Source organism: Salmo trutta, chromosome 22, assembly GCF_901001165.1.
Source record: "Salmo trutta chromosome 22, fSalTru1.1, whole genome shotgun sequence".
In the NCBI taxonomy this organism is placed as follows: Eukaryota; Metazoa; Chordata; class Actinopteri; order Salmoniformes; family Salmonidae; genus Salmo; species Salmo trutta.
The window spans coordinates 23497938-23510743 of NC_042978.1; the positions used below are offsets into that span (position 1 = coordinate 23497938).

Sequence of the window (12806 nt, forward strand, 5' to 3'; positions counted from 1 at the left end):
GTAATTTCTGCAAAAGGTGGCTCTAACAAAGTATTGATTTGTGCACTTCACAAGATAGATGGCTTCATGAGGAAGGAATATTATGTGGATATATTGAAGCAACATCTCTCAAGACATCAGTCAGGAAGTTAAAGCTTGGTCGCAAATGGGTCTTCCAAATGGACAATGACCCCAAGCATACTTCCAAAGTTGTGGCAAAATGGCTTAAGGACAACAAAGTCAAGGTATTGAAGTAGCCATCACAAAGCCCTGACCTCAATCCTACAGAAGATTTGTAGGCAGAACTGAAAAATCATGTGCGAGCAAGGAGGCCTACAAACCTGACTCGGTTACATCAGCTCTGTCAGGAGGAATGGGCCAAAATTCACCCAACTTATTGTGGGAAGCTTGTGGAAGGCTACCCGAAATGTTTGACCCAAGTTAAATTTAAAGGCAATGCTACCAAATACTAATTGAGTGTATGTAAACTTCTGACCTACTGGGAATGTGATGAAATAAATAAAAGCTAAAATAAAAAATTCTCTCTACTATTATTCTGACATTTCACATTCTTAAAATAAAGTGGTGATTCTAACTGACCTAAGACAGGGCATTTTTACTAGGATAAAATGTCAGGAATTGTGAAAAACTGAGTTTTAATGTATTTGGCTAAGGTGTATGTAAACTTCCGACTTCAACTGTATATATATTTTCCGTAGGCACTGTGTGTGTGTGTGTGTGTGTGTGTGTGTGTGTGTGTGTGTATATATATATATATATATATATATATATATATATATATACATACACACACACACACACACACACACACACACACACACACACACACACACACACACACACATTTCTTTTTTTGCTGAGTTTATATATATATATACTCAGCAAAAAAAGAAATGTCCTCTCACTGTCAACTGTGCTTATTTTCAGCAAACTAAACATGTGAAATATTTGTAAGATTCAACAACTGAGACATAAACTGAACAAGTTCCAGACATGTGACTAACAGAAATTGAATAATGTGTCCCTCAACAAAGGGGGGGGTCAAAATCAAAAGTAACAGTCAGTACCTGGTGTGGCCACCAGCTGCATTAAGTACTGCAGTGCATCTCCTCCTTATGGATTGCACCAGATTTGCCAGTTCTTGCTGTGAGATGTTACCCCACTCTTCCACCAAGGCACCTGCAAGTTCCCAGACATTTCTGGGGGGGAATGGCCCTAGCCCTCACCCTCCGATCCAACAGGTCCCAGACGTGCTCAATGGGATTGAGATCCAGGCTCTTCGCTGGCCATGGCAGAACACTGACATTCCGGTCTTGCAGGAAATCACACACACAGAACGAGCAGTATGGCTGGTGGCATTGTCATGCTGGAGGGTCATGTCAGGATGAGCCTGCAGGAAGGGTACTACATGAGGGAGGAGGATGTCTTCCCTGTAACATACAGCGTTGAGATTGATGGACCCTCCACCACCAAATCGATCCCGCTCCAGAGTACCATCCTCGGTATAACACTCATTCCTTCAACAATAAACACGAATCCGACCATCACCCCTGGTGAGACAAAACCGCAACTCGTCAGTGAAGAGCAGTCCTGTCTGGTCCAGCGACGGTGGGTTTGTGCCCATAGGCGACGTTATTGCCGGTGATGTCTGGTGAGGACCTGCCTTACAACAGGCCTACAAGCCCTCAGTCCAACCTCTCTCAGCCTATTGCGGACAGTCTGAGCACTGATGGAGGGATTGTGCGTTCCTGGTGTAACTCGGGCAGTTGTTGTTGCCATCCTGTACCTGTCCCGCAGATGTGATGTTCGGATGTACCGATCCTGTGCAGGTGTTGTTACACGTGTTCTGCCACTGCGAGGACTATCAGCTGTCCGTCCTGTAGCGCTGTCTTAGGCGTCTCACAGTACGGACATTGCAATTTATTGCCCTGGCCACATCTGCAGTCCTCATGCCTCCTTGCAGCATGCCTAAGGCACGTTCACACAGATGAGCAGGGACCCTGGGCATCTTTCTTTTGGTGTTTTTCCAGAGTCAGTAGAAAGGCCTCTTTAGTGTCCTAAGTTTTCATAACTATGACCTTAATTGCCTACCGTCTGTCTGTAAGCTGTTAGTGTCTTAACGACCGTTCCGCAGGTGCATGTTCATTAATTGTTTATGGTTCATTGAACAAGCATGGGAAACAGTGTTTAAACCCTTTACAATGAAGATCTGTGAAGTTATTTGGATTTTACGAATTATCTTTGAAAGACAGGGTCCTGAAAAAGGGACGTTTATTTTTTTGCTGAGTGTTTACACACACACACACACACACACACACACACAGTGGGCAGGGCCGGCTCCAGGCATAAGTGGTCGCTTAGGGCCCCAGGCCGCCACAACCCTCCATCAGGGTGTCAACTTACTATTGAAAGTTAGAATAGTAGAATACACAAGGTGCAAGTTTGATACCAAATCTTGCTTAGGGCCCCCAAAAAGGCTAGAGCTGGCCCTGACAGTGGGCTCCAAAATTATTAACATCCTTGATAAAGATGGGAAAAAAAGACAGTATAAATTGTATAATTCTAATACTGAGCTATATTGTATGCCCCCAAAATTGGGATATTATGTTATACTAATACAATTTCTCAGAGAATTATATATTTTTTAACAGGTAATACTTTTTTTCTCTCAAAAAAGGTAGGGGTCAGAATTAGACACCCCTAAAGATTCTTATAAATAAACTATTCATACGTTTAGTTATTTGGTCCCATATTACATTTGACATTTTAGTCATTTAGCAGACGCTCTTATCCAGAACAACTTACTGATTTCATCTTAAAATGGCTACAGTAGGTGGGACAAGCACATATCACAGTAAGTACATTTTTCCTCAATAAAGTAGCCATCATCAAAGTCAGAGATAGTAAGGGGGGAAAAAAAGAGTCAAGTGCGAGAGACAGTTCCCTAAAGGCTGTGAGGAGGGGGGGCAGCGGGATTATTTAAGACACTCAATTTCAGGCGCACGCAATGACTACATCAAGCTTGTGACTCTACAAACTTGTTGGATGCATTTGCTGTTCGTTTTGGTTGTGTTTCAGATTATTTTGTGCCCAATGGTAATTAATGAGAAATAAATGTATTGTGTAAGTTGAGTCACTTTCATTATAAATAAGAATAGAATATGTTTCTAAACACTTCTACATTGATGTGGATGCTACCATGATTACGGATAATCCTGATTCAATCATGAATATTGTTGAGTGACAAAGTTACAGAGGGTCAAAGATCATACCCCCACGACATGCTAACCGTTCACCATTACCAATAACAGGGGAGATTAGCATGTCTTGGGGGTATGATCTTACTTGTTAAACAAAATCTATTTCTCTGAGCAATTGTGTTAGAATAAAATAATATAATTTCCCCATTTTATGGAGCATACAATCATTCTCAGTATTTGTATTATTTATTTGATACAGTCATTGTTGCTCATCTTTATCAACGGCGTCAATAATGTCAGACCCCACTGTATATGTCAAACCTACTACTGTACATACCTACTACGTTACTATTACCACATGTATGTTTGCCAGTTTAACAGCGAAAAGGCATGTAGCATCCAAGGCATCTAGTCTATTTCAGCATGGCCAGAAAGTGACTGAGAACAGCAATCTAATAGAATGTAATAACAAGTAGCAGGCTTTATATCCCCATCGACTCTAAGTTACGTGGGGTTTACATTGTATGATCATTTGGCAGAGACTGTTGTATGATTTAGCTAGTCGTATTTCCTTTCGGCCACCCCCACGCCATCTCGTAAGCCTGATCTCAATAATTATTGTGCAAAAATCCAGTTGCCTTAATATCTACCCTCTGGCAGCTGACTGGGTACTCCTGACCACAGAAAGAAGATTGGGTTTTGTCTAGAAGGGACACAGCTTTTGTCAAAATTGACTTTCGTGGCAGGTTTAGGAGAACTTAGGCAGCATGTTAGAAGAAAAAGATGTATCCCATCTAGACATGACCGTTGGGGTCCTAATGGCCTGAAAGGGACTGCTGTGTGACCTCTCGCACTGTGTCTTAATAAGGACTGTCTGCCATTCAATTACACTTACTGGTACCTACACTAGGAAATAGTATGCATGTGTATAGCTATGCATATTGCACACATACTCCCAGAGCATGTGTCTGAAATTCATCCGAGATGCCAGAGATGTACAGGTATTACATTTGACCATATTTAACCACTTTTTTTTATATCAGTGTACTGTTATTGTAACTACTGTTATTATTCATAAATGAAGGCTAAATACAGTACATGTTACAATGGGCTTTAGAGAGAGGCTCCACTTCTCTATAATTACAATGCAGCATTTTACATGCCTCCATTTAAGTAGTAATGTTTTATTGTAAACCATGACCATAGCCACTGCTAGACAGACCAAGATAATTCTCTATAAGCCAGCGCTCTGGTTTTCATCCACACAAAAAAAGGTTCAAGGCCAAAAAAAGAAAGTCATTTGCAAATGTTCTGATTATATGGGTTGTATAATGCAAACAATTTGCCTGATTACTTCCAATTGATTTGTCTTACCGTGGGGCAGTAAAGCCCCTGGCCCCACAACTGTATGCACCACAGTATTAATGCATCGTTCAGCCAGCTTAAGACAAAGCTGCCTGCCTCTAAACCTGAATGGCGTTCAGGGTTTTTCTCCCCACAGCCAGGTCACTAAACAACGTCTACCTGCTTACTGTGTTGGATAAACCCCATGGGATTTGTCGATATTACAAAGTGAATTACAGTAGACCTGCTCAGAGGGTTCTAGGGAGTGTGTCACCGGGCCTATAGTCCCCTGGGCCAGCCACAGAAACTAGGCCTCCATGGATACAGACGATTTACTTTCTGGTGTGTAGTAAAATAAACTGGAGTGGTGGTGGGCTGTTGACAGAGTGTACTGTGTAAACTGGAGGTGTGTGGTGGGCTGTTGACAGAGTGTACTGTGTAAACTGGAGGTGTGTGGTGGGCTGTTGACAGAGTGTACTGTATAAACTGGAGGTGTGTGGTGGGCTGTTGACAGAGTGTACTGTATAAACTGGAGGTGTGTGGTGGGCTGTTGACAGAGTGTACTGTGTAAACTGGAGGTGTGTGGTGGGCTGTTGACAGAGTGTACTGTATAAACTGGAGGTGTGTGGTGGGCTGTTGACAGAGTGTACTGTGGAAACTGGAGGTGTGTGGTGGGCTGTTGACAGAGTGTACTGTGTAAACTGGAGGTGTGTGGTGGGCTGTTGACAGAGTGTACTGTGTAAACTGGAGGTGTGTGGTGGGCTGTTGACAGAGTGTACTGTGTAAACTGGAGGTGTGTGGTGGGCTGTTGACAGAGTGTACTGTATAAACTGGAGGTGTGTGGTGGGCTGTTGACAGAGTGTACTGTGTAAACTGGAGGTGTGTGGTGGGCTGTTGACAGAGTGTACTGTATAAACTGGAGGTGTGTGGTGGGCTGTTGACAGAGTGTACTGTATAAACTGGAGATGTGTGGTGGGCTGTTGACAGAGTGTACTGTATAAACTGGAGGTGTGTGGTGGGCTGTTGACAGAGTGTACTGTGTAAACTGGAGGTGTGTGGTGGGCTGTTGACAGAGTGTACTGTGTCGGTGTCATGCCCCTCTTAACACAATTGTGAATCTCACAGAAATCTTTAAATCTCCTAAAATATCTGACCCCGTGAACTTCTGCATCAAGTGCCCCTTGATCCCTATCCCCAGATGTCTGTGTATGTGTGTGAGAGACTCACCTGACTGTTAATGCCAGCACTGTTCTGCAGTAACACAGACACCAGGTCTTTGTGTCCTCTGTCACAGGCCCAGTGCAGCAAATTCCGGCCCTGGAACACACAGAGGTGTGCCTCTTTATTCCTGCACTAACACATTATACAATACATGAGCAGGTAGTTCAAAGTGCAGCGGGTATTGTTAGCCATCATTGGAGTAGCTAATGAGTTGAGGAGGCAAGATACTGAATCAAATATGATCATCGTTTTTGTCTTAGGTAAAATGTCAGTACTTGATTACACACCATCTATTGTAAATCCTAACTCTTGATCTACGATACATTTTCTCAAGAGGAGAAAGAAAACTAAAGCACTACCGGTAGGTACAGTACTTAGTAAGGTTGCCTAGTCAATGGACTACAGCTGGCATGGATAGTGACAGTGTGTGTGGGGCGTCTGACCACACAGAGATATGTAAATGCAGCGTGGGGACCTGCTGGAGCATTCAGTGAGATGGATGGAGGCCCAATCCCTCCTCACCTCTAATAGAACCATCTATTCCCTTCTGTTATGCACGGCGCCAAAGTTAACTACACAATAGATTTCTCAGCTTAAAAAAATATAATGATGCACTACAATTTATAACTCAGAGCCTTCAGATCCCAACTATAAAACGAGGTGGTGACAGAATGAGCTCTGCTCTGCCTCTTCACCAGCAGGAGGGGTCTGTGTGTGTGTGTGTGTGTGTGTGTGTGTGTGTGTGTGTGTGTGTGTGTGTGTGTGTGTGTGTGTGTGTGTGTGTGTGTGTGTGTGTGTGTGTGTGTGTGTATATATATACACGAGTGTGTGTAGGGGGGTTGGGGACGTGGAGGGGGCTGGTCCTGGAGCTCAGGGACAAATTGCGGATGGCCGACAGAGTCCTTAGAGTTGATTGATGGGATGCTGTGGACAAAACGAGAGCATCCCCTTGATCAGCCCCCACACCCTCTCTCCCCTCCTCTCCTTAGCTCCAAACCCCTTACTCTAATACAACCACCACAGGGAGATCATTTTTCAGTTTAGGCAATTAGATAAAGCAAACTCTCTAAGTCCTATTCTATCGCTTAAATTATATTGATCACCACGGCTGTATGTTGAAATTGATATTTATGAGAGAGGCGGGAGCCTAAATACCCCTGTGTTTTTTCTCTGTTTTTGGTGTGCCCCTCTGATTGTTATTGGTTAGTGTTTCTCCTCATATATTCATTCCACTCCAGAACTTTCTGTATATACTCTCAAGAGAACTATGTTTTGGAAAAGAGTGAACTTTCACTTTAACCTCTCTACTGGATTGGTTCTCAGACAAAGACTGCCCAATGCTCTCAAAAAGTACACCATTGAGATGTCTGGTTGGATAAAAGAGCATTTTCATGGACCCCAAAAATATTTGAAATAACCATTTATCGTAAGGAGGAACATAGCACTCTTACTTGTCTGAGATAACAACAAAATAAGAAAACCCTACTGGAAATCATCCACCAGGAATCAGCGCTGCTGGCACTTTTTATAATAGAAGGTTAGGGATGGCCTGAACCTCTCTGTTCTAAAGTGCTAAGCTAGGCTCCCTGTGTACTGGGGGATTAGCCACTTCCAGGAGCCGTGACAGGTGCTTTGACTCGCACCCACGGTAACACACAACAGACATGTCTACATGGGCCTAAAAGGGCACTCTCCTCAGTCGCTGCCTGCTCCTCAGTCTTAGTGGGAGGGGACCTGTCAGCTCAATTGGCTCTAATTGAATGGGGGGATTTGGTCCCTGAGAGAAAGAGAGAAATAGAGAAAGGGAAAAGAGGAGTTCCTTGGGCGGTATTACAACATGAAATCCAGCCCTCCATTGTTGGGGTACATGGGATTGGTGGTTAGAGGTGGCATGTGGAGACCTGTGTGGATGTGGGGACGCTTCACCCATAGAGTCTGCTGGGACAGTCGCTTGTACACTACACAGTAGTAATAGGCAAAACATATCTCATGATTATTCAGAGTGAAGGAGACAAATTCATGAGGGAGATTCTGTTAGTAAAGACTGACTAGACTGTATTCATACTCTCCAGTACCGGGGTATATTAGTCACTGTAGTCAGTGTCTAGAATCAGTCCTGTGTTCAGCTCTGGGTAGTGTACTAGACATACGGTACAGTGTCTCAGCCCAGTGTGTAGCTAGTGCTGTACAATACCAGTCTGTTCCTGTGTAGTGAATAAAGCTGTGTGGGCCTTGCTCACAGCATGTGTGATTGATCCCAGGCTTATGGCTGGTGTGTATGATGTATACCTGCGGCGTGGCCCCCATGCCACCGTCCCCCCAACAGTAATGAGATGGCCTCAGTGAGCCATAAGGACGCGGCGGGGCTCCCTGATCTATTTTCCCCATCATTAGGATTATTTCCCCATTCGCCCCACGCCTGCACTGTACATTACAGCTAATGCCTTTGGCCTCTGGAGGGGAGTCAGAGAACCAGCCACACCAGGGGTCAGAGGACCAGCCACCCCAGGGGTCAGAGGCCATCCCCCAGGCTCATATCACCCTGAATTAAAGTGCCAATATCCCCCACTGCTGAAAACATAACAACAGAACATTCTGATGAAGAACAGTCTACTAAGTCACTAATACTGGGAGACGTCAGTTAACAGTGGAAACAAGAGTCATTTATACAGTCTCTAGATATGACTTTGGAGGATACTAGTGGGACATTCAATTATGGCATATTCCAATTAGCGCAAGTAGAGAACACAAGGTCCTTGGTAGAGCAAAACTTGAATTATATAAATGGCAAAATATGAATCTGTACTTAAAAAACAGTCTGTGGCTGTTACTGTTGACTCTTGAACATAGGCTAAACGTACAAAGCCAGGCTGTGTTTATACTTTTACCTAGCGAGATTTATCACCAAATTGAACCTAAACAAAGAGAGAAGACGGTAGGACATGTTAATCTATTCAATCAGATCTCTCTCTCAAAATTGCCTGAATTGATGCAATAACGATAATAGAACGCTAAGTTTATAACATTAATGTGCACCACTTTTTTTTTATTTTATTATCCTTTAAACTACTACAACTAGTCTGATGGTTGTAGCCATCAATTGTCCCATTAACAATCACCTATATTAGCAAAATGATTTCATTTCAAACTTCACATTTCTCTAGTATATGCTACTTATCGTAATGAACAATATCAGCAAAATGCCTCCGATAAGTTGTCGGTATCGACAATATTTGGTTTATCGTCCCAGTTCTACTCTCTCAGCTGGTTGCCTATCTGAAATGAATCACCTCAGGGGGTGGACGGAACTTCACTAGTGCCCTCTGCTGGTTGTATTGAGGACCTGCAGTCCACTGGTAAATAATGCTGGAGTGGCCCCACAAAGAACACCACCATCTGCCATGGCTGCTGATGCACCAACTGGTTCCTCATTTGAAGAATTGCTGTGATGAAAGAGGAACTAAGGCATTTGCCCTCTGTGATAAATGAATAAAGAGCAGATGAATAGATTTGGGGTCAAAGAGCTGGGCTTCTCCCATAGATCTGAGATATTGCTGTGAGGAGTTCACATGGACTAATACACTGCTCAAAAAAATAAAGGGAACACTTAAACAACACAATGTAACTCCAAGTCAATCACACTTCTGTGAAATCAAACTGTCCACTTAGGAAGCAACACTGATTGACAATAAATTTCACATGCTGTTGTGCAAATGGAATAGACAACAGGTGGAAATTATAGGCAATTAGCAAGACACCCCCAATAAAGGAGTGGTTCTGCAGGTGGGGACCACAGACCACTTCTCAGTTCCTATGCTTCCTGGCTGATGGTTTGGTCACTTTTGAATGCTGGCGGTGCTTTCACTCTAGTGGTAGCATGAGACGGAGTCTACAACCCACACAAGTGGCTCAGGTAGTGCAGCTCATCCAGGATGGCACATCAATGCGAGCTGTGGCAAGAAGGTTTGCTGTGTCTGTCAGCATAGTGTCCAGAGCATGGAGGCGCTACCAGGAGACAGGCCAGTACATCAGGAGACGTGGAGGAGGCCGTAGGAGTGCAACAACCCAGCAGCAGGACCGCTACCTCCGCCTTTGTGCAAAGAGGAGCAGGAGGATCACTGCCAGAGCCCTGCAAAATGACCTCCAGCAGGCCACAAATGTGCATGCGTCTGCTCAAACGGTCAGAAACAGACTCCATGAGGGTGGTATGAGGGCCCGACGTCCACAGGTGGGGGTTGTGCTTACAGCCCAACACCGTGCAGGACGTTTGGTATTTGCCAGAGAACACCAAGATTGGCAAATTCGCCACTGGCGCCCTGTGCTCTTCACAGATGAAAGCAGGTTCACACTGAGCACGTGACAGACGTGACAGAGTCTGGAGACGCCGTGGAGAATGTTCTGCTGCCTGCAACATCCTCCAGCATGACCGGTTTGGCGGTGGGTCAGTCATGGTGTGGGGTGGCATTTCTTTGGGGGGCCGCACAGCCCTCCATGTGCTCGCCAGAGGTAGCCTGACTGCCATTAGGTACCGAGATGAGATCCTCAGACCCCTTGTGAGACCATATGCTGGTGCGGTTGGCCCTGGGTTCCTCCTAATGCAATACAATGCTAGACCTCATGTGGCTGGAGTGTGTCAGCAGTTCCTGCAAGAGGAAGGCATTGATGCTATGGACTGGCCCGCCCGTTCCCCAGACCTGAATCCAATTGAGCACATCTGGGACATCATGTCTCGCTCCATCCACCAACGCCACGTTGCACCACAGACTGTCCAGGAGTTGGCGGATGCTTTAGTCCAGGTCTGGGAGGAGATGCCTCAGGACACCATCCGCCACCTCATCAGGAGCATGCCCAGGCATTGTAGGGAGGTCATACAGGCACGTGGAGGCCACACACACTACTGAGCCTCATTTTGACTTGTTTTAAGGACATTACATCAAAGTTGGTTCAGCCTGTAGTGTGGTTTTCCATTTTCATTTTGAGTGTGACTCAAAATCAAGACCTCCATGGGTTGATAAATTGGATTTCCATTGATTATTTTTGTGTGATTTTGTTGTCAGCACATTCAACTATATAAAGAAAAAAGTATTTAATAAGATTATTTCATTCATTCAGATCTAGGATGTGTTATTTTAGTGTTCCCTTTATTTCTTTGAGCAGTATAGTAAATTTGAGGCCAAAGACGATGGAGCTAAGGGGGAATATTGTACCATACTGCAAATGAGCAGGTTTGGGATGAATAACATGTTTTGTTTAAAAAGAGGACAGGATGTCACTTACCTCTTCATCTTTTGCGTTGACATCCACTTTCTTGGAACTGATAGCCGTGGTAATGTGCTCTATGTTGTTTTCTCTGCAGTAGTCAAAGATGTTCTTGTCTTCTTCCCTGTGAGGGGAGAGTAAGAAAAAGCATCAGAGTACCAATGCATTGAAGTGAAGGAACTAGGAAGAGACACCTGTTCTTCAGGGAATTGTACTTCTCAGCGAAAACAATCAATAACACCACCACCACACACACGGCTAATCAGAAATCTACATCTGAATGAAATGTATAAGTCTTATTGAATAATCTTATTGAAATCTTGTCATTAACAAATCTGGATATGAATACATATGCCAATATATTGAGTATTGTCAGGTGAATGGGAAACGTTCTGTTTCTTGGCCCCATAGGAGAGGAGTGGAACACACTGTCGTCAGCTGTGCATTTTGTTTGGCTGGAAAAAACGGTGTGTTTGGCTGTTTGAGGGCCAGGTGTGGGTGAGGTAAACACCCCCCCTCCAAACACAGGGTTGACAGGTTGGGTGGGGTAAACATAACATTTCCTCCTGCTCATCCCTGGTGGGTCATCCCTGGTGGGTCATCCCTGGGGGAGCTGCTGTACGGTAGGTACGCCACACTAGCTCGAATTATATCCCACCTAATCACCTCCTGGTATGAAGCCACGCCAGGTGGGGTGAGGGTAGAGTGGAAGCATACTGGGAAGGGGCTAAATCTCGTTTAGATATTTACGTCTTCCCCTCTTATCCATGCAGGGGTCCTGATTAATTGCATTTAGTTTCCATTGTCTGACAGAAAGCAACCCAGTCCCAGGCCCAGTGGAGGACAGGCTGGCAGGGATTAACACTATGGGTTATGAGGGGAACTGAGAAATGATTAGGATACAGGGCAGCAGTGGTTCTGCTTCGTGTTTTGAAGTATCTGAATAACAGGTAGGATTATCAAATAATTAGAGGATAGGTAGGGTGTCAGAAACTCAAAATGTAGCCTAAAATAGCAACAGTGTTAAACAGAGCACTGTGGAGCCCTCTCTGCCTTTGTTCCTGATGCTTGTCTTGTGCCTCTGTATCACACGTTGGTTTATAAACAGCTTATTCCAGGTGAACAGAATAAGGTTACATGCGAGGACACATTCAGCCCCTCCCCTTCTCTGGTGATCGCAGCGCTGACCCAGTGTCCCTGCCACGTGGGCACCATCAGTCTCCCACAGCAACTAATCAATGGCAGAGCTTATCAGTCAGGCTGCGCTGGCCGGCGAGGGTTTGGCCTCACGGCTGCCGGCCACCCCTCCGGCCGAAAGCACACACACGATTAATGGTGCCCTGATAAACGACATAATCAGCACCACCCACCGCACGGCATGCTGGGAAGGTCACAGGCTACTCTGTCATCCCCAGTGCCTGGTTAACCACAGCTGACTACCAGCTGGGGGAGAGAGTGGGGTGGGGGGAGAGAGTTGGGTGGGGGGAGAGAGTGGGGTGGGGGGAGAGAGTGGGGTGGGGGGAGAGAGTGGGGTGGGGGGAGAGAGTTGGGTGGGGGGAGAGAGAGTGGGGTAGGGGGAGAGAGAGGGGCCAGTTATCATCCCTGATGTGTGTATGACTGGCCTACTACTATTGACGTGTTTTCTGTTTTTTCAAGCGACGGTCTTTTATGGGAGTATGAGAGCCGAACCGAAGCATGTGGAAGCCTTAACTGTAAGGCACTGTGTGCATGCGCCACTGTGATGTCATGTGGATGTTGTAACTACTGTGTAACTAATCAATT

The 12806-nt window shown here is 45.1% G+C and overlaps 1 protein-coding gene across 2 annotated transcripts in view; it reads right to left on the bottom strand.

Annotated features, from left to right (window-relative positions):
- acbd6 (acyl-CoA binding domain containing 6) overlaps positions 1-12806 on the bottom strand; it is a 65006-nt gene that overhangs the window by 42168 nt on the left and 10032 nt on the right. Inside the window, exons 5-6 of one of the 2 annotated variants that reach the window (XM_029707308.1) lie at positions 11043-11148; positions 5772-5861 (exon numbers count right to left, since the gene is read on the bottom strand). In XM_029707308.1, coding sequence (XP_029563168.1) covers positions 5772-5861; positions 11043-11148 — 196 coding nt within the window. The remainder of the gene's footprint in view (positions 1-5771; positions 5862-11042; positions 11149-12806) is intronic. The other variant, XM_029707309.1, reaches the window with a different exon arrangement.